The following is a 15657-nucleotide window of genomic DNA, read 5'->3' as shown; positions in this document are numbered from 1 at the left end:
TTCCACATCCTAGGAACTGAGAAAGGTTGACTGGGAAAGACCTAAAAACTATGCCCACTCCAGACTGGTGTTAGGTCTCTCGGGCGAAGAGGAAGATGCCAGGCAGCAAAGCTAGCAAACTAGGACAACTCTGAAAGCAGAGAAGACAGAAATCCAGACGGCATATCCAGTGTCCTGAGAGGAAGAAAAGCCATGAGAGAAAGCAAGACCAGGCCCAGGAGCTTTCTGAACCTCTAGGTGTGTCAGGGGAAGAAAGGCATCTTCTCAGGATCCTAGGAGATGTTCACTATAGCCCTTTGAGGCCTCCTCTGACCCATCAAACACAAGCATGTGGGATAGCTGGGCTCTTGCTCCTCGAATAGAAAGAACTAAGGCATAGCTCAGGGGACACTCATGGCAGACAAGGTAGGGGAAGGTCCAGTTCACCTTCACTCCAGCCATAGATACCAGAGCAAGGGAAGACATCTACCCTCCAAAAGGACAAGAATCTGACCCTAGTTTCAGTCTCCCTTAGCCCTAGGAGCTAAGGGTAGGGGTACCAGGAATGGAAACGACCAAAACTACTTGAAATGGAGAGAACCCCATAGGGGGGCAAGAGGCAAAGACAGCTGGTCTTCTCTCCCCACTCTCTATTCCCCACTCTCTCACTAGTCCCTTACCTGCTCTAGGCATCGGTCCCTTTCCCCTCCCGTTCCATGCCCCTCCCCCACCTCTAGTCGCCTGTTCTCCCACCCCTGTGGAGGTGGAGGAAGAGGGGGCGGGAGCCAAGAACAGGTCTCCTCCCTTCAACATGACCCAGGACAGTTTCCTTTCCGCACAGACAACTCTGCCTGAGCAGCGGAGGAGGAGGAGGAAGAAGAGACCGTGACTGAAGACACAGCCAGGGGCTCTGGGCATGTGGGTCCAGCAGGTACCCTGGTCATTCACTTGGGCTGTGCTACAGTTGAGCTGGCAATCAGGGTGGCTTCTAGGTATGTGTCTCCTAGGGATTCGGGGTCAGGGGTTGGTGGCTGGGTTGGGGCTTAAAGAAATCTTCACCCTCCGTTCCTATCACTGGAGGAGAGGAACACTGAGCACAGGGGATGGCTGTGTCCCTGGTTACACAGATCGGTTCATTTCTCAGCCCTAGGCGGGTTTTACAGGTGGAATTCTCCTCGGGACTCAAAATCCACCCGCTCCTTGCTTTTAAACAGACAGAACATTTGTCTAATCTCAATTGATCTTCTATGTCCCTCTCTGTGGAGCGACGGTAGGTCTGGAGAGATCTGACCTTAGCCACTGTGGCCCAGCTCCAGGATTCTGCCCGGTTCTGGTATCCCTAGCCCTTCTCTGTGTTTTCCTATGGTTGGGGACATCCCTACACCGGGTCTGCCCTACACACTGTATAGATGACTGAAGATCCAAGAGTATAATCATCTGTCTACCCTCATGGGCAGGCTTCCCATGAGCCTCTCTGGAGGACTCCCCAGTGCATATCCCCGGCCTCACAGCATCCCCAGTGGACTCTGGGGAGGGGGAGGCAAATGGAGGGGTACAGCAATCCTGCTCAAATTCCTCACAGTGAAAACTCAGCTCCCTGTGCTCCTGTACCCCGTGATCCCTGCCCTCTACCCTCTGGACTGAGATGACCTTCACTGGGAACCCAGGACCAGGGGGAACTTTGTTCCCCCTGGAGGTCATCAAGCTCCTGGGTCAACGCTACACCCACAGGTCAAGGAAGTGTGACCCAGAGAAGCTTATATTCTCGTGTTGCTTTAATACCTGCAATGATGTCCCCTGGCTCATATGAAGTCCCAGTCACCTTTAGCCCAGCCTCTTCCCTACCATGAAAGCAGGATGGGACTGGGACCTGGGTACTCACCACCCCAGGCCCTCTCCTAGGTTGCAGACCAAGGCTGGTTGGGAAGCCAGGGACATTTTCCCTCCACAGTAGCCTCTTAAGACAGCCCATGGTTTGCCGTCAAGACTGGATAGAGGAAGCAGGCCTGAACATGGTCGATGGTCTGAGGCCCTATGGGTAAAAGAGGTGCCTCGGAGGAACCTTGTCGGGAAACCCAGGGAACAAATTCGGAAGGAATATGTGTCATTGGAGAGAAGCAACTGAGATAGAAAGGGGACTATGACTCACCCTGGTGACCGGCACACCAGGCATGTCCCCAAACAAAACTTTCGTGAGAGAGTATGGAAATACAGATGTACTTATGCAGGCCCCCTCTAGATTGTGTCTGACAAATGTTTCAAAGCTGCTATGCCTCCCCTTCCAGCCCCCAACCCCATCCCCCGTGGAACACTTTACCCAGCCAGTGCCTTTGGCGGTCATGGACCTTTAGTCTACCACATTCCTTCCTTCCTCATTGGCTACCCTTCTTTCTCTCAGCCGTTCCCATAGACAGACCCTCTCACGTTTACTCTGTTTTACAAGTCTCCTAACCTCCACAGCACCTGCCTAGGGACTGAGGTGAGGAAAACTCAGGCTCAGAAATGGTCCGGCTTGTATTCAGACTAAAGACAGTCATAGCGGAGCACACCCAGCAAAGTTCAAGACCAGCCTGAGCTGCCTCATAGCAGACACTTTTGGGAAAAACAACCTAAGTTAGTCCATAGAACCACTGGTGAGCGTGGTGGCCTTTGGCTTGCCTTGGGTTCAGTCAGCCCTGGTTCAGAGTTTATGGGTGCATTTCCCCTGTCTAATGAACAATCAACAGGTGTCCTGGACCTCTGGCTCTTATAACCGTACCACACTCTCTCCTGTGATTCTTCCGGAGCCTTAGGCTTAGGGGTTTCATTCCAAAGATACAAGTCAGTCTCTCGTTTGTCTTATTATTTTATCTTACCTTGTGGGGTATGGCTTGCCAGTATGTGTGTGCCTGGTGTCCATAGAGGTCGGAAGAAGGCATTGGTTTTCCTGGAGCTACAGTAATAAATATATGATTGTGAGCCACCATGCGGGTGCTGGAAATTCAATCTGGGTCCTCTGGAAGAGTACCAGAGCTCATAACTGCTGAGGTATTTTTCTAGCCTCTCGCCTACGATTAGGGAGAAACAAGCATTGCCTTGGCCATGAGGTTTACTCAGACCATCTGTGAAAACTGCCAAACATACCCTAAGACACATTCCTTAAAGTCAGATTTGCTTTTTTAATGTATACTTCTGAAAAATACACATCCTATACATATATGTGTATACACACCTGTATCTAGCTTTACTTATATGTGCACACGTTCAGGGTTGACCACTTGAGACTGGACAACCTATGTGGGAATTCGACGTCTCTGAGGTAACTGATTCTCCCTCTGCCATTAGCTTCCTATAGCTCTTCATGTAGGGATAGGACCATGCGGCATTCCCTCTGCTCATAACTGTGTGTCAAGTGGTGTAATAATTATGTTTGTCTTGTGTTTAGTCAACCATGGTCCAGAGTTCATGGGTATGCTTTCCCTGCAGTGTCTAGAGAACACTATCAACAGGGGTCCTGGACCTGTGGCTCTTACAACATTCTCTTCTGTGAGCCTTAGGCTTAGAGGTTTCATTCCAAATATAACATCGGGGTTGTGCCACAGTCATCTACTCTGTCTGCATTTTGAACAGCTGTATATCTCTGTAATCACCTCTATATGCTGCAAAAAGAATCTTCTTTGAGGAGGATGAGAGCTTGACTTATCTGTATAAGGATAGATATTTAGAAAACAGTTATAGGTGATAGATAGATAGATAGATAGATAGATAGATAGATAGATAGATAGATAGATATAAATCCATTAGTTTAGAAACTGACTTTCTTTTTTCTTTTCCTTTTTCTTTTCTTTTCTTTCTTTCTTTTTCTTTTCTTTCTTTCTTTTTTTTTTTTTTTGAGACAATGTCTCATCAGATTTCTAGGCCAGCCTCAAACTCAAAATTGTCCAGTACCAATTTTGGGAGATCCCAGGCACAAACAATTTCACCTGGTTTATTAGTACAGTCTTCAGTGGCTTGGCTGGACTGTTGTTACCAAGCACCACAATTGGCAGAGAGAGGCTTTAGGAAGCGTTGTCTCAGACTTGAGGTTCTTTCCCCGACTTACCCTCAAGCCATGGTTTCTCTGTGTGGCCCTGATTGTCCTGGAACTTGCTCTGTAGACCAGGCTGACCTTGAACTCACAGAGATCAAGGACTGCTAAAGGTGCGTGCCACCGACTCCCAGCAGGTTTCATGTTCTTAAGTTGGAACTCAAGAGAAGAAGATCTTCAACGCCTGTAGGCCAGTGCGTACCAGGTCCCCCTCCTGCCTCTGAGTTTTCCAGTAACCCTTAGGCTTCTTGGTATCTAGACATCCTCCACTTCTGCCTTTACCCACAGGTATCAGACAGTGTCCGTAATTCCCTTTCTACACAGACACCATCCCTACTAGCTAAGACTTTACCCTACTCCTACGTGACCTTATCTTAATTAATCCTATAGCTAGTTCCCACTCCTTGCTAGGAGTTTTAACCTGAGGTCCTGGGGTAAAGATTCCAGTATGAGTTTAGGAACAACTCACCCCCCTCCCATCTTACTTTCTCACATCACTGTGATGTTCTGGATTGCCAAGCATCAGTGGCAGATGTTAAAAAGCCCTTTATCCCTCATCGTCCCAAGTCCTCTGGGGACACATCCCCACCTAGATGCAGCTAGAGCTCCAACATCGTGCTTCTAGCTGGCTTGCTTCTCCCTAGCTGGGACTCTTGTAAGAGATGGTTTGGGCTGAATGTCTGTAGGCTCTCTACTTCTTCTTTGGCTTGGTAAGCCTGTGTCCTTAACAGCCTAGGCAGGAGATGGGGTGTGTCTGCAGCATCTCGTGTCTACTTAAAATAATAGTCCTGCTAATCCTTGTAGGTACCCTTCTGGGACCCTCACACTGGGGATATTTCTTCTGGTGGACATGGGGAGTCCAATCCATTTGTAACAAACAAGGGACCCCTGTCACCTACCTGACCATGCTTTCATCTAGACGAATCTTGCCTAAATAAGGTATTGTGTGCGCCTGTGTGGTTATGATTTGGCCTCAACACACAGGAGCCTGTGGTCTGCAGTGAGCTTGCCTTGTGGCCCTCCAGCCTCAGGCTCTGACTAACAGAACTCTCCCTCTCAACCTCCCCGTGCCACCCACCTATCCACATACCTCTGTACACAAATTTAAGAGCAAGCTCAGGGAAATTGAGAAGCCCCCTGTCATTTCTGATCTTTACCTTCTGTGTAGAACTTGTAAAGGCTAAGACGCCCAGGAAGGCTGCCTGGAGGAGGTAGCCTTGCTTAGGGCCTTTGCTGTTGTTGTAACGGAACACCACAGTCTGGGTGATTTATGAAGAACAAGGTTTAATCATCACAGGGTTCTAAGTGTTGGGAGTCCGGGGTCAAGAGGTGGCCTCTGGTGAGATCTTCTTGCCAGTGGGAAGACTGCAGAGTCCCCAGGGTGGGTCCAGGAATCCTACTGAAATACAGAGCAAGTGTGCTTAGTCTTACAACCCAGCCTCCCCCTAGAGAGCACTTTGAGTGGCTTCCCAGTGTCCTCTGAAGCTCTCCCCTCCCAGTATCACTAGTATATCACTTTGGAATTAGTGTTCTGGGAACAGACATATACTGATGGCAGGATCCCTGGCTCCCAAGTAAGTTGGACAGAAATGGGGCAGAAGACCAGAAAGTGAAGTTATTACCATCAGCACGGCCACACTGAACCTCCAGGGGCTCAAGCCCTGGGACAGGTTGGGTAGGGAAAGGGGGTCTTATTATCACAATCTGACCCCCACACCTCACTAGGTTGGTAGAAAAGGGGTGACTTCAACTAGGCTGCTTCTGGAAACATTCCCAAAAGAGATCCCAGTCAGTCCTAGGTTCTCATATCCTGGTTCGAGGCCCACAAGAAGAGAGAAAATAGGACCTAAACGTGAAGAGGGGTCCAAATCTCCTCAGTGCCATTCACACTACCACGTAAAAGGCAGGCACCTCTGGTGATTTTTACAAATGAGAGGAATGTGTGTGCGTGTGCGTGCGTGTGTGTGTGTGTGTGTGTGTGTGTGTACATACTTATGCATGTGTGTTTTATGTGCATTTGTGTGAATCTGTAAGTGTGGGTCAGTGATCAACATCAGGCATCTTCCTCAGTTTCTCTCCACCATGATTTTTAAGACAGGATCTTTCTCTGAGCCTGAAACTTTACTGACTTGTTGGAGAGCCAAGTTAGCTCTCCAACAAGCCCCAGGGTTCCCCTTGTCTCTGTCTTCTCAGTACTGGGGTTACAGGCACATGTGTGCTGCCACCCCGGTCTTAGATAGGTGCTAGAAATCACTCTCCAGCCCTCTTGTTTGCTTGGCTAACACTTTAGCAACGCAGCCAACACTGAAGACCCATGAGACTTACATGGGTGTCGGTTTTGATGTCTGTGGGCCAGAAGATGATATCCTGCCTTATTACTGTACTTTTATGCAGATTATATGCATCACTGATTAGCTCTGAGTCACCAATAATGAATCGGTGTCTCATTGAGGAAAGCAAGAGATGCACCTCCCCTTGGGGTCATTTAACTAAGAGAGTCCGTCCATATTAGAATTCTCTACTTCATGTTCCTCCATCCTCTGTCTAACTGTGTGAGTCTGAATCTCTGCCTGCCTGAAGGTTGTTTTGTGAATCCGTCCCTGTGTCAGCGTCTCCTGTCCTGTGTGTGTCATGGCTGTCTCTGTGTCTGTGAACTCTGTGTGTGCGTGTGTGTGTGTGTGTGTGTGTGTGTGTGTGTGTGTGAGAGAGAGAGAGAGAGAGAGAGAGAGAGAGAGAGAGAACTGTATCTGTGAGTGGTGTCTGTCTGTTATATAAATTGTTCATGTGTGTGTGTGTGTGTGTGTGTGTGTGTGTGTGTGTGTCCTTAACAAAGGGGCTCTGTCTTTATTGAACAGCATAAAGAGCATCATATGGGGGGTGGGGAGATACTTCACAGAAATCTTTACCAGAGTTTTGCAAAGGATTAACTCACTGGCTCCAACTGATCTCCACTGACCCAGACAAGCACCATTATCAACCAGTACCCATAAACGGACACTTTCAACCCTTGTGATGGATTATAGAATATTGCTTTTCACCTTTGTCCTTTTCAGCAAATGACACACATGTATTATCTGGGCCAGGGGCCTGGACCAGTCCCTAACTTAAGATCACTGCCATGCATTGCTTATGTTGTAAAAGCTGATGACACGGGAAATCCAAGGGGAGCATGGCTGATGGTTACACTGTTCTCTTAAAGGCAGGTTAAAGCAGGGTTTGGTGATACCAGGCCTTAATCCAATCACTGGGAAGGCAGAGGCAGGCAAATCTCTAAGTTCAAGGCCAGCCTGGTCTGGAGTTCCAGGACAACCAGGTCTACACAGAGAAGCCCTGTCCTAAAAAAACTATTTAAAAAAATCTGAATATGAGTACACGGTGAAATCAAGGTGAATTAATAACTCTATGAGGCCCTTTATTTCCTTGCGACAGTATTTTCCACTAAACCTGAAACCTGTGTTTTTCCATCCAAGCTAATTGGCCACGAGTCTCCAAGGCCTCCCCTGTCTCTGCTGCTACAGTGTTGCAATCGCAGGCACATCCTGCCACGCCCGTCTGTTATCTGGATCCAGACTTAGGTCCTCATGCTTGTGCAGCAAACGTTTTTCACCTGCTGGGCCATCTTCCTGGCTTTCCATCCTCTCTTTCCTGTGAAGTTTCTAATTATGCGAACAGCATCAAATTAGTGGAACTCACAGCGAGGACCGGGAAGTCCTCACCCACTGTGCCCAGACATCAGAATGATCCCACCTCCACCTACCACTTGTGGATTAATAAGAAGTATGCCTTTATCCCAGCATGACAGTACCTGCCTGCGATCTCCGCACGTAGGAAGTAGAAGGAGAATTGTGAGTTCAAGGCTAGCCTCGGCTACTTAGCCAGTTCCCATCTCTTAAAGAGAAGCCACCATTGTGCATTTTAACCACAGCAACACTTCATTTCCATCTGCCTGTATGTTCCATAGGCATCCACTGCATGAAAGAGGGACTCAGAGGTACTGTCTGGGGGCCTCAGCCACTGAAGTAGCTATCTCACTTTCTCGGAAGTGCAGGGAGCCAGGATCATTGAGGTTGCTTGGGGTTGAACCTTCTAGAAGTCATCACATCCAGCCCAATTACCAGCTGCTCTCCTCCTGGGAGTGGGGGGAGCACTTTGCTCTTTACAGAAGAACTGAATGCCTGAGGGTAGGCTCCCTATGGTATTACTACTTGGTGGCCTCCAGAGATAGACGCTCTCTTGCCAAAGCCCAGTCCCTCCTGTCCATCCCTCTAGCAAAACATCCTCTGTGAGGAAGTCCTCCCTTGTCTTCTTCAGGCCCACCATAGGCACACTGAGGGAAGACACATCCCAGGTCTATAAAGTAATTTTGAGGGGGGATGGCTAGGGTGTAAAGAGGCTGTGGGGCACAGAGAGAGCAGGGTCTTCCTCTCTCTGAGAAGGGAGGAAGAGCCCACCAGGATCTAAACAGAACCAGACAGAGCCCTGGGATGGACATAGGCAGAGACTCAAAAGGACAGAGACCCAGGAAGTCACAGGTCCTGCCATCAGAGGAATAGCAGAGCCAGGAATGGGACAAGTGACTCAAACTGTCACACATTCAGACCCAGGAGCATGAGAGATCTGGAAACAAACAGCAAATGTCTACCATTAGCAAATGTCTACCCAAGAGCTCATCTGGGGCAACGTAGGGGCTCAGCTTTGAGAGGAAGGGTAGCAGGTGGTTCTCTGAGGACACGCCACGGTCCCAAAGCCTAGTGGATGGGGTCCCATCAAAGGGGACGGGAGATGGTAACGGGACAGAGGTACCTGGCCTGCTCACAGACCACAGGTGACCTGGGGCAGGTGTGATAATCCTTCCCAAAACAAAGAACGGGCACTATGCCATTTTCGCTGTGTTGTGACTTGCTAGCTGTGTGCGGTTTGGGCACACAACTGCGAGCCAAGAATGGGTGTTCTGAAGTCCTCGAGGTAGTTGTGTCCTCTGAGAAAAAACAGAACCTTAAAGGGGAAGTCATCACACTGGCAACACCCAGCCTGGGCCCAGTCCCTCCAAGGACTTCTGACACTACTGGTTCTTCTGGTCTGTTCAGACCTACATGGACCAATGCCTTCCCTGCCCAGAACCGTGTGACCTAGACCTCACCCACTCTGCACAGGATCTAGAGACCCTGACCCTTGAGGATCTCCAGGTCTAGCTCATAGGCTATGCCCGCTCTCAAGTTCAAGTGTCACTAGATTAACTTTACATCCGTCACCCATGGTACAGCTGAGAACATCAAGGAGGGGAAATGCCAGTTCTGCCTTGGTGATGGAGACTATTTCTGGGCAAGGCTACACAGTGGGGGTGTCACAGAGTCTTCCTCTGCCGAAGTCTGCTCTGCTGAGTATCTCTGGCTTCCTTTCTGAGCTGGATGGCTTCATCTACCTCGTGTGCCGGGCTCCTCCTGTTCGGCTTCTCCCTCACTGGCCCCTCTTCTTTGCCTCTGCCTCCTGCCTCCTGAGCCCATGACCTTAGCTGTGACAGCACAGCCTCCCTCTCTGTACCCCTGGGAGGAGCCAAGCATTATCAAATACCCCACTTCTGAGGTGGGGGTGGTGTTTGGGGCGCAGTGCCCCGGGCCATGCAATCAGGTAGAATTCCCTCGCTATATGACTACTCCATCAGTGGGAGGAAAGGATACAGCTGGGGCCATATCTCTATTTGCACCGGCTCTTTCTCTACGAGCCCCGGTTGCCAAATGACTACACCAGCTAAAGGCAAAGACAGTTGGCAGCCCAGACAGAGTTGAGGCCAAAGTAGCTTCAAGGATGTCTCGATGCCTGTTTCCTGTGTGCATGTCAGTCTCCCTGGGTAAGGTCCAGCATGTGTGTGCTCAGCAAGTCTATATTTCCCCGACCCTGAGGCTTCTGACTGTACCTACATAACTGACCGCGGGTTCAACTGCTGGCATCCTATGGGCCCCAGTAGTGGGTGCTTTTGCGTGCTGGTGGAAGGTTATATGTTCTGTGTCAGTGTACATGTATGTGGAAGGCAGCTTCCCAGTGGGGCAGGCATTTGTTGAGAAGAGCTGTGAGCCCCTGCATGCTGCGTCAGGCATCCCTGACAAAACCCTGGTAGGTAGTCCTACTAGCCCAGCACATCTTTGTTTGGGTGAGTCCTAGACCTTCTGTCCGCTTGAGGGGCAATGATGCAGCTGCTCTTTGGAGGCTTCTTGCTGTGACCTCTGATCTGGCCGGAAGACATGACTGCTATGCTGTGCCTTCTGCTACTCAGGGTAGCTCTGACTTACTTGGTGGTCTCCCTGGGCCAGGACACCGCCCAGACTCCAAGCTTACTAAAGAGTCCACCCTCTCCAAGTCTGGGGTTTCCACGGAAATCCTCCACACTCCCACCCCACTATCCTACTGACCCGTCAGACAGAACTGAGCCAGCCAACCAGAAGTCCAGGAATGCAACATACAAGTCAGGCCTGGGACATCTTGAACAGGAGTAGGAAGATAGAGACATCTTGCAGGGGGTGGGGAGGAAATATCCTGAAGTCTCAAAGGACAGAAGAGTAGCCTCCAGCCCCTAGGTTCAGTTATGCTCAAGGAAGAGCCCTGCTTGTTGGGGATTCACATATCCACAACTTGCAAGAGGCTACAAGCTCCTAGGTAGGGGAACTGCTAATGAGATTGTACCCTGGGATGGGTCTGAGAGGACTTCCTCTCCCCAGGGATTTCAGATGTCAGACAGGATGTACAAGCCTCTTCCTCACAGTTCTTTCTTCTCCTCTATCTCAGAGGTCCTCAATAAGCCCTGGAGGCCCCTCACCTTCTCCCCAACCTGGCTCACAGTGTCAGAGGGAGCAAATGCCACCTTCACCTGCAGTTTCTCCAACTGGTCGGAGGATCTTAAGCTGAACTGGTACCGTCTGAGTCCCAGCAACCAGACTGAAAAACAGGCCGCCTTCTGCAATGGTTACAGCCAGCCCGTCCGGGATGCCCGCTTCCAGATCGTACAACTGCCCAACGGACATGACTTCCACATGAACATCCTCGATGCACGGCGCAATGACAGTGGCATCTACCTCTGTGGGGCCATCTCCCTGCCTCCCAAGGCACAAATCAAAGAGAGTCCTGGAGCAGAGCTTGTGGTAACAGGTGCTGCTAGAGGAGCCGAAGTAGGAGATCCCCTCCTGCCCAGGGACCCGTTAGGCTCCCTTCCGTGGCTCTGTCCGGAGCCTTGAAGATGCTGTCCCTCTCCCTGTAGAAATCCTCAAATGCTCGTTTATCTTTAAGGGATGGGGCCTATGGAAGTAGGGTGGGCAGCTAGTCACTGCAATCCAAAATGAACAGCCCTTGGGACTTGGAGAGGGCAGGGTGTGTGCCCCTAAAGAGAACACACTATTGGTGTCCTAGAACTCTATTCTTTGTGGTCCTGCAGAGAGAATCCTGGAGACCCCAACAAGATATCCCAGACCCTCACCCAAGCCAGAAGGCCAGTTTCAAGGCTTGGTCATTGTCATCATGAGCGTCCTAGTGGGTATCCCCGTGTTGCTGCTGCTGGCCTGGGCTCTCGCTGCCTTCTGCTCAACAGGTATGTCAGGTAAGGTTCATCATATCCTGCCTCTGTCCCTATCAGACCTTGTAGTCACCATACTTCACACATACTTTGACCACCACAAGGGCCTTCACCAGAAGGGTCGTCATACAGTACACACACTCTGACCACGACAAAAGCTTGTGGGCACCCCGCCCACATCCAGCCTCAGGCTGATGGTTTTATTAAACCACTGATGAGAGTTGCCATTTCTCTGACTGAAAGGAAGGTCTAAGTCCACCTCCAGGCCCCCTGTTTTGAGTGGATCGTTCTTATGCTGCCACCTCCAGGAGGTCTGATCGTCAGCCAGCTAAGAGGCCACACATGCTATCTGCTGCATGCCTGCCCTGCGCTGTGGTGTACCAAGAAAGGGGGGCACTGATACATGTGTGGCTGTGGCAGGCCATATTCCACAATTCACCATTCAACTGGGAACTCCCAACTGGGAAGGCCACACACACACACACACACACACACACACACACACACACACGGTAGAGACAGAGAGACAGAGAGAGAACATTTCTCTACTAGGGAAGATGGCTCAGCAGCTGCCCTCTAACTCAAAACGTGTGTCTCAACAGAGGCCAGAGAAGCTGGACGCAAGGAAGACCCTCCGGTGAGTATCTTTCGTGAGTGATCTATCACAGTCCACCCCTAGGTCTTGGAACAGGTAGAGAGGCCATGGGACCTACAGGGCTGAAGACTGGAGAGAACCCAGCTCACATTTCTCACCAGGCTCCCAGAGCCATATCCTGTTGCTCCTCCCAGCACCTGACCCTACTGTGCATACCCCTGTCCTGCCCAACATGGTCACTACTTATTTTATTCTGGGCAGAGACAAAGTGCAAACATCAGATTTTGAAATCCCAAACCCACAAAAAGGCCAGGAAACATTTAGAGGTAGAAACTGAGCCAGGAACAAGGGGCTGCACCCTAAATATCCCAGAGGGCAATGGGGAAAGGGACAGAGGTTAGGTCAGGTCCCAGTTTCAGTGGCTGAGGTACATTTGCTCTAAGAAGAACCCCAAATCCAGTGACAGGCTGGAAACCCAGCATAGGGAGGGGTTGAGATTATGGGATGCGTACACCAATCCCCAACTGACTATGCTGATGGCTTTCTTCTTCCCTCCTTGAAGAAGGAGGCGCATGCAGCAGCCCCTGTTCCCAGTGTGGCCTACGAGGAGCTGGACTTTCAGGGACGAGAGAAGACACCAGAGCCTGCCCCCTGTGTGCACACAGAATACGCCACCATTGTCTTCACTGAAGGACTGGATGCCTCAGCCATAGGACGTAGGGGCTCAGCTGATGGCCCACAGGGTCCTCGGCCTCCAAGACATGAGGATGGACACTGCTCTTGGCCTCTTTGACCAGACTCTTCAGCCATTAGCATGCCCCAGGCCCTCCACAGAGAGCACTGGTCCATTCCTCCGTCAAGAGGAACGTGCAAGCTACAGTTCAGCAAAGCTCCCAGGATCTGAGCTATCTGGAGTGACAGCGCTTGCACTGTTGAGTGAGAGCTCTCTTCGTGTTTACCGCAAGCTGGGAACAACCAGCTTCCCTGTTTCCTCTTGTCACAGGGTGCAGAGCTGGCCTAAGCCTAGTCTCCTGAATCCTATTGTTGGGCACTTCTAGGGACTTGAGACACTGTAGCCTATGGCGTCTGTGGGTTCTGTGTCTGGAAATGGAGAGACCTGGTTACAGCCTGACTTTGAGTAGCCCTGTGAGGCAACCCCATAACACGAGGGTCCAGCTATGCAGTGGGCCCAGCACCTAAAGTCACCCTTGGGAGATACTCAGGTGGGAAATTCTTAGGCTGGGGGACTGAAATGATCCAGAGACCTGGAAAAGTTTTGATGAAGACCAGAAAAGCTCCTAGCTTCAGGGTTTCGGGAAGCCTGAACACTTTCCAGGTAACAGCTCCATGAGAGTCCTTGCTGTCCTTCTGCACCTCAGTTCTTTCTACAGCAGGGAAACTAAGGCAATAAAAGGAACCAGCAAAGCTAGAGATCCACCCACACCTCCAGTGAGGCACTCGAGTCTCCCTACCCCTCCTAGGAACCAAAAGGACAAGGTCCATGTCAGCAGCAGGGAAGGAAAGGGGGGACACAATTTTGATTCATACCAACTCTGCCCACAGCAGGCAGTGGTTTAAGTGTTCGGATCTCCTCATTCACCCTGTCCTGGGGTCCAGTTCTGGCTCTCCATCACAGCGTAGGGCCCTGAGATGGGCAAATGTTTTAAGGGTTCCCTTGGCACTCCAGACAGTCAAGAGCCTAGCTGTCTGGTGGGCACCCTAAATGACCAGGACTCAAGAGTCCCTTTCCTTTGGTTTAAGCCCATTATAATTAAATGGTTACAAAAGCTTTAAGAAGTTCTGTTCTACTTCTGGGTGTGCCGGGGCAGAGGCAGTGGGGAGGAAGAGCTGCAGGGCCAGGCTGAGGAGGCTCCAGGCTAAGTAGGGCAGGTCATCGCCCTGCCGAGGCCCAGCCTGAGTCAGTCCTTGCCACTACTGAAATAGTCAGTCACGCCCTAGCCTCATCTCCACCTGCTATCCCCACATTTACCTATAACCACCATGCCTGAAAGTACATGGAGCCTCAAGTACAGACACGGAGGAAGAGGCATGTTCCCCTGCACCAGGCCGTCCCGGGCTCCTACAGCTACACACCCCAAGCCTCACCCCAGCAGGAAGGTACCCTGGGCTGTTTTGCCTGTGTCCCCCGTCATGTCATTTATGAGTCCTTCTCTGCAAGGTTGATGCCATGTGCTGGGAGTCATCTCAATAGGGTTGGTGAGGTGTATCTCATTATGAGAGAGGTTCCTGTGGGTCCCTCCCCAGGACACAGGATAGGACATCTAAAAGGTGGGGGGATAAACTTGTTTCTAACCTATCATTATTCTTTTGATCACAGAGGAAAGCAGATACCCCTCTCCAACCTCTGTCCGGATAATGGAGAGCCTGACTCAAGGCCTTTGGGTGCTTACAGATACTCACTCACTCATTCACTCCCTCACTCACTTCTTAGCCCTTCTAGTCCCTCCTGAGCTCACTACTCTGACTCCATGTTGGGCAGGGGAGAAGGAGATGATGTGTGCTGGACAGGCAGGGTTAGAGGAGAGTAAGTCAGGGCACTGGAAAAACTCACAGGTTCTACAAAAAGAAGCCCGGTCACACAGCTCATCGAAATAAGGGGGACATCAAGAAATAGGTGGCTTTCCACTGTTCTAGAAGTCCTCTTGGGTAGCAGGCAGAGTTCTAGCCTGCTCCTCACCACAGCTGCTGATGAGGTATTACGGTTGTCCTCAACCTCCCTACTGCTTCACGCGACCCTTGCGCTGTGGCAACCCCCAACTATAAAATTGTTTTGTCGATACTTCATAACTGTAATTCTGTTAAATGTCTGATATGTGACCCTCAGATGAAATGTGATGAGTTGGACATCTGTGAGGTAGCTGCAGGAGAAGCAGGGTACAGACACACCTCCCCACAGAACACAGCACTACTCACCATGGCTCCATACCACAGGCATGGCCGCTCTTCCTACTGGATCTATAAACTCAACATCATTCTAACTTTACAAAAAGAAATAGTCTCACCTAAAAACCTCTAATGTATGTGGGAAAGTGGAGAGCAACCTGCACTGGGTGCTGCATTCTCCTGCCTGGGAATTCAGATTCCACCACATGCAACACACCTGCACGGTCCCAAACGCAGCAGACGGCATGGAAAGGAACCCTGCACGAAGCTCAAGTAGGTAAGGGGGCTGGAGAGATGGCTCAGTGGTTAAGAGCACTGACTGTTCTTCCAGAGGTCCTGAGTTCAAATCCCAGCAACCACATGGAGGCTCACAACTATCTGTAATTGTATCTGATGCCCTCTTCTGGTGTGTCTGAAGACAGTGACAGTGTACTTATATACATAAAATAAATAAATAATTTAAAAAAAAACACATTCCCAAACAGCATGGGCGTGAGGTAAACCCTAGCTATTAAAGAACCTCGGACAAGAAACAATCAACAATTCAGAGTA

The 15657-nt window shown here is 50.4% G+C and overlaps 1 protein-coding gene across 4 annotated transcripts; it reads left to right on the top strand.

Moving 5' to 3' along the window:
• Positions 1-738: 738 nt before the first annotated feature.
• On the top strand, positions 739-15548 carry Pdcd1 (programmed cell death 1). Of its 4 annotated transcripts, none has more exons than XM_087565621.1 (5): positions 739-971; positions 10826-11185; positions 11469-11621; positions 12209-12243; positions 12764-15548. In XM_087565621.1, the coding sequence occupies exons 1-5, from the start codon at positions 896-898 to the stop codon at positions 12992-12994; spliced, it is 855 nt and encodes a 284-aa protein (XP_087421747.1). In that variant the 5' UTR covers positions 739-895; the 3' UTR covers positions 12995-15548. The 4 variants fall into 4 exon arrangements, with proteins under 4 accessions (XP_087421747.1, XP_087421748.1, XP_087421746.1 ...); XM_087565622.1 differs by having other exon boundaries at positions 773-971; positions 12767-15548; XM_087565620.1 differs by having other exon boundaries at positions 798-971; positions 11469-11630; positions 12767-15548.
• Positions 15549-15657: the final 109 nt, after the last annotated feature.

Source organism: Rattus norvegicus, chromosome 9 (genome assembly GCF_021556685.1).
Source record: "Rattus norvegicus strain SHRSP/BbbUtx chromosome 9, alternate assembly SHRSP_T2T, whole genome shotgun sequence".
NCBI lineage: Eukaryota > Metazoa > Chordata > Mammalia > Rodentia > Muridae > Rattus > Rattus norvegicus.
This window is presented reverse-complemented; position numbering and strand designations above follow the sequence as displayed.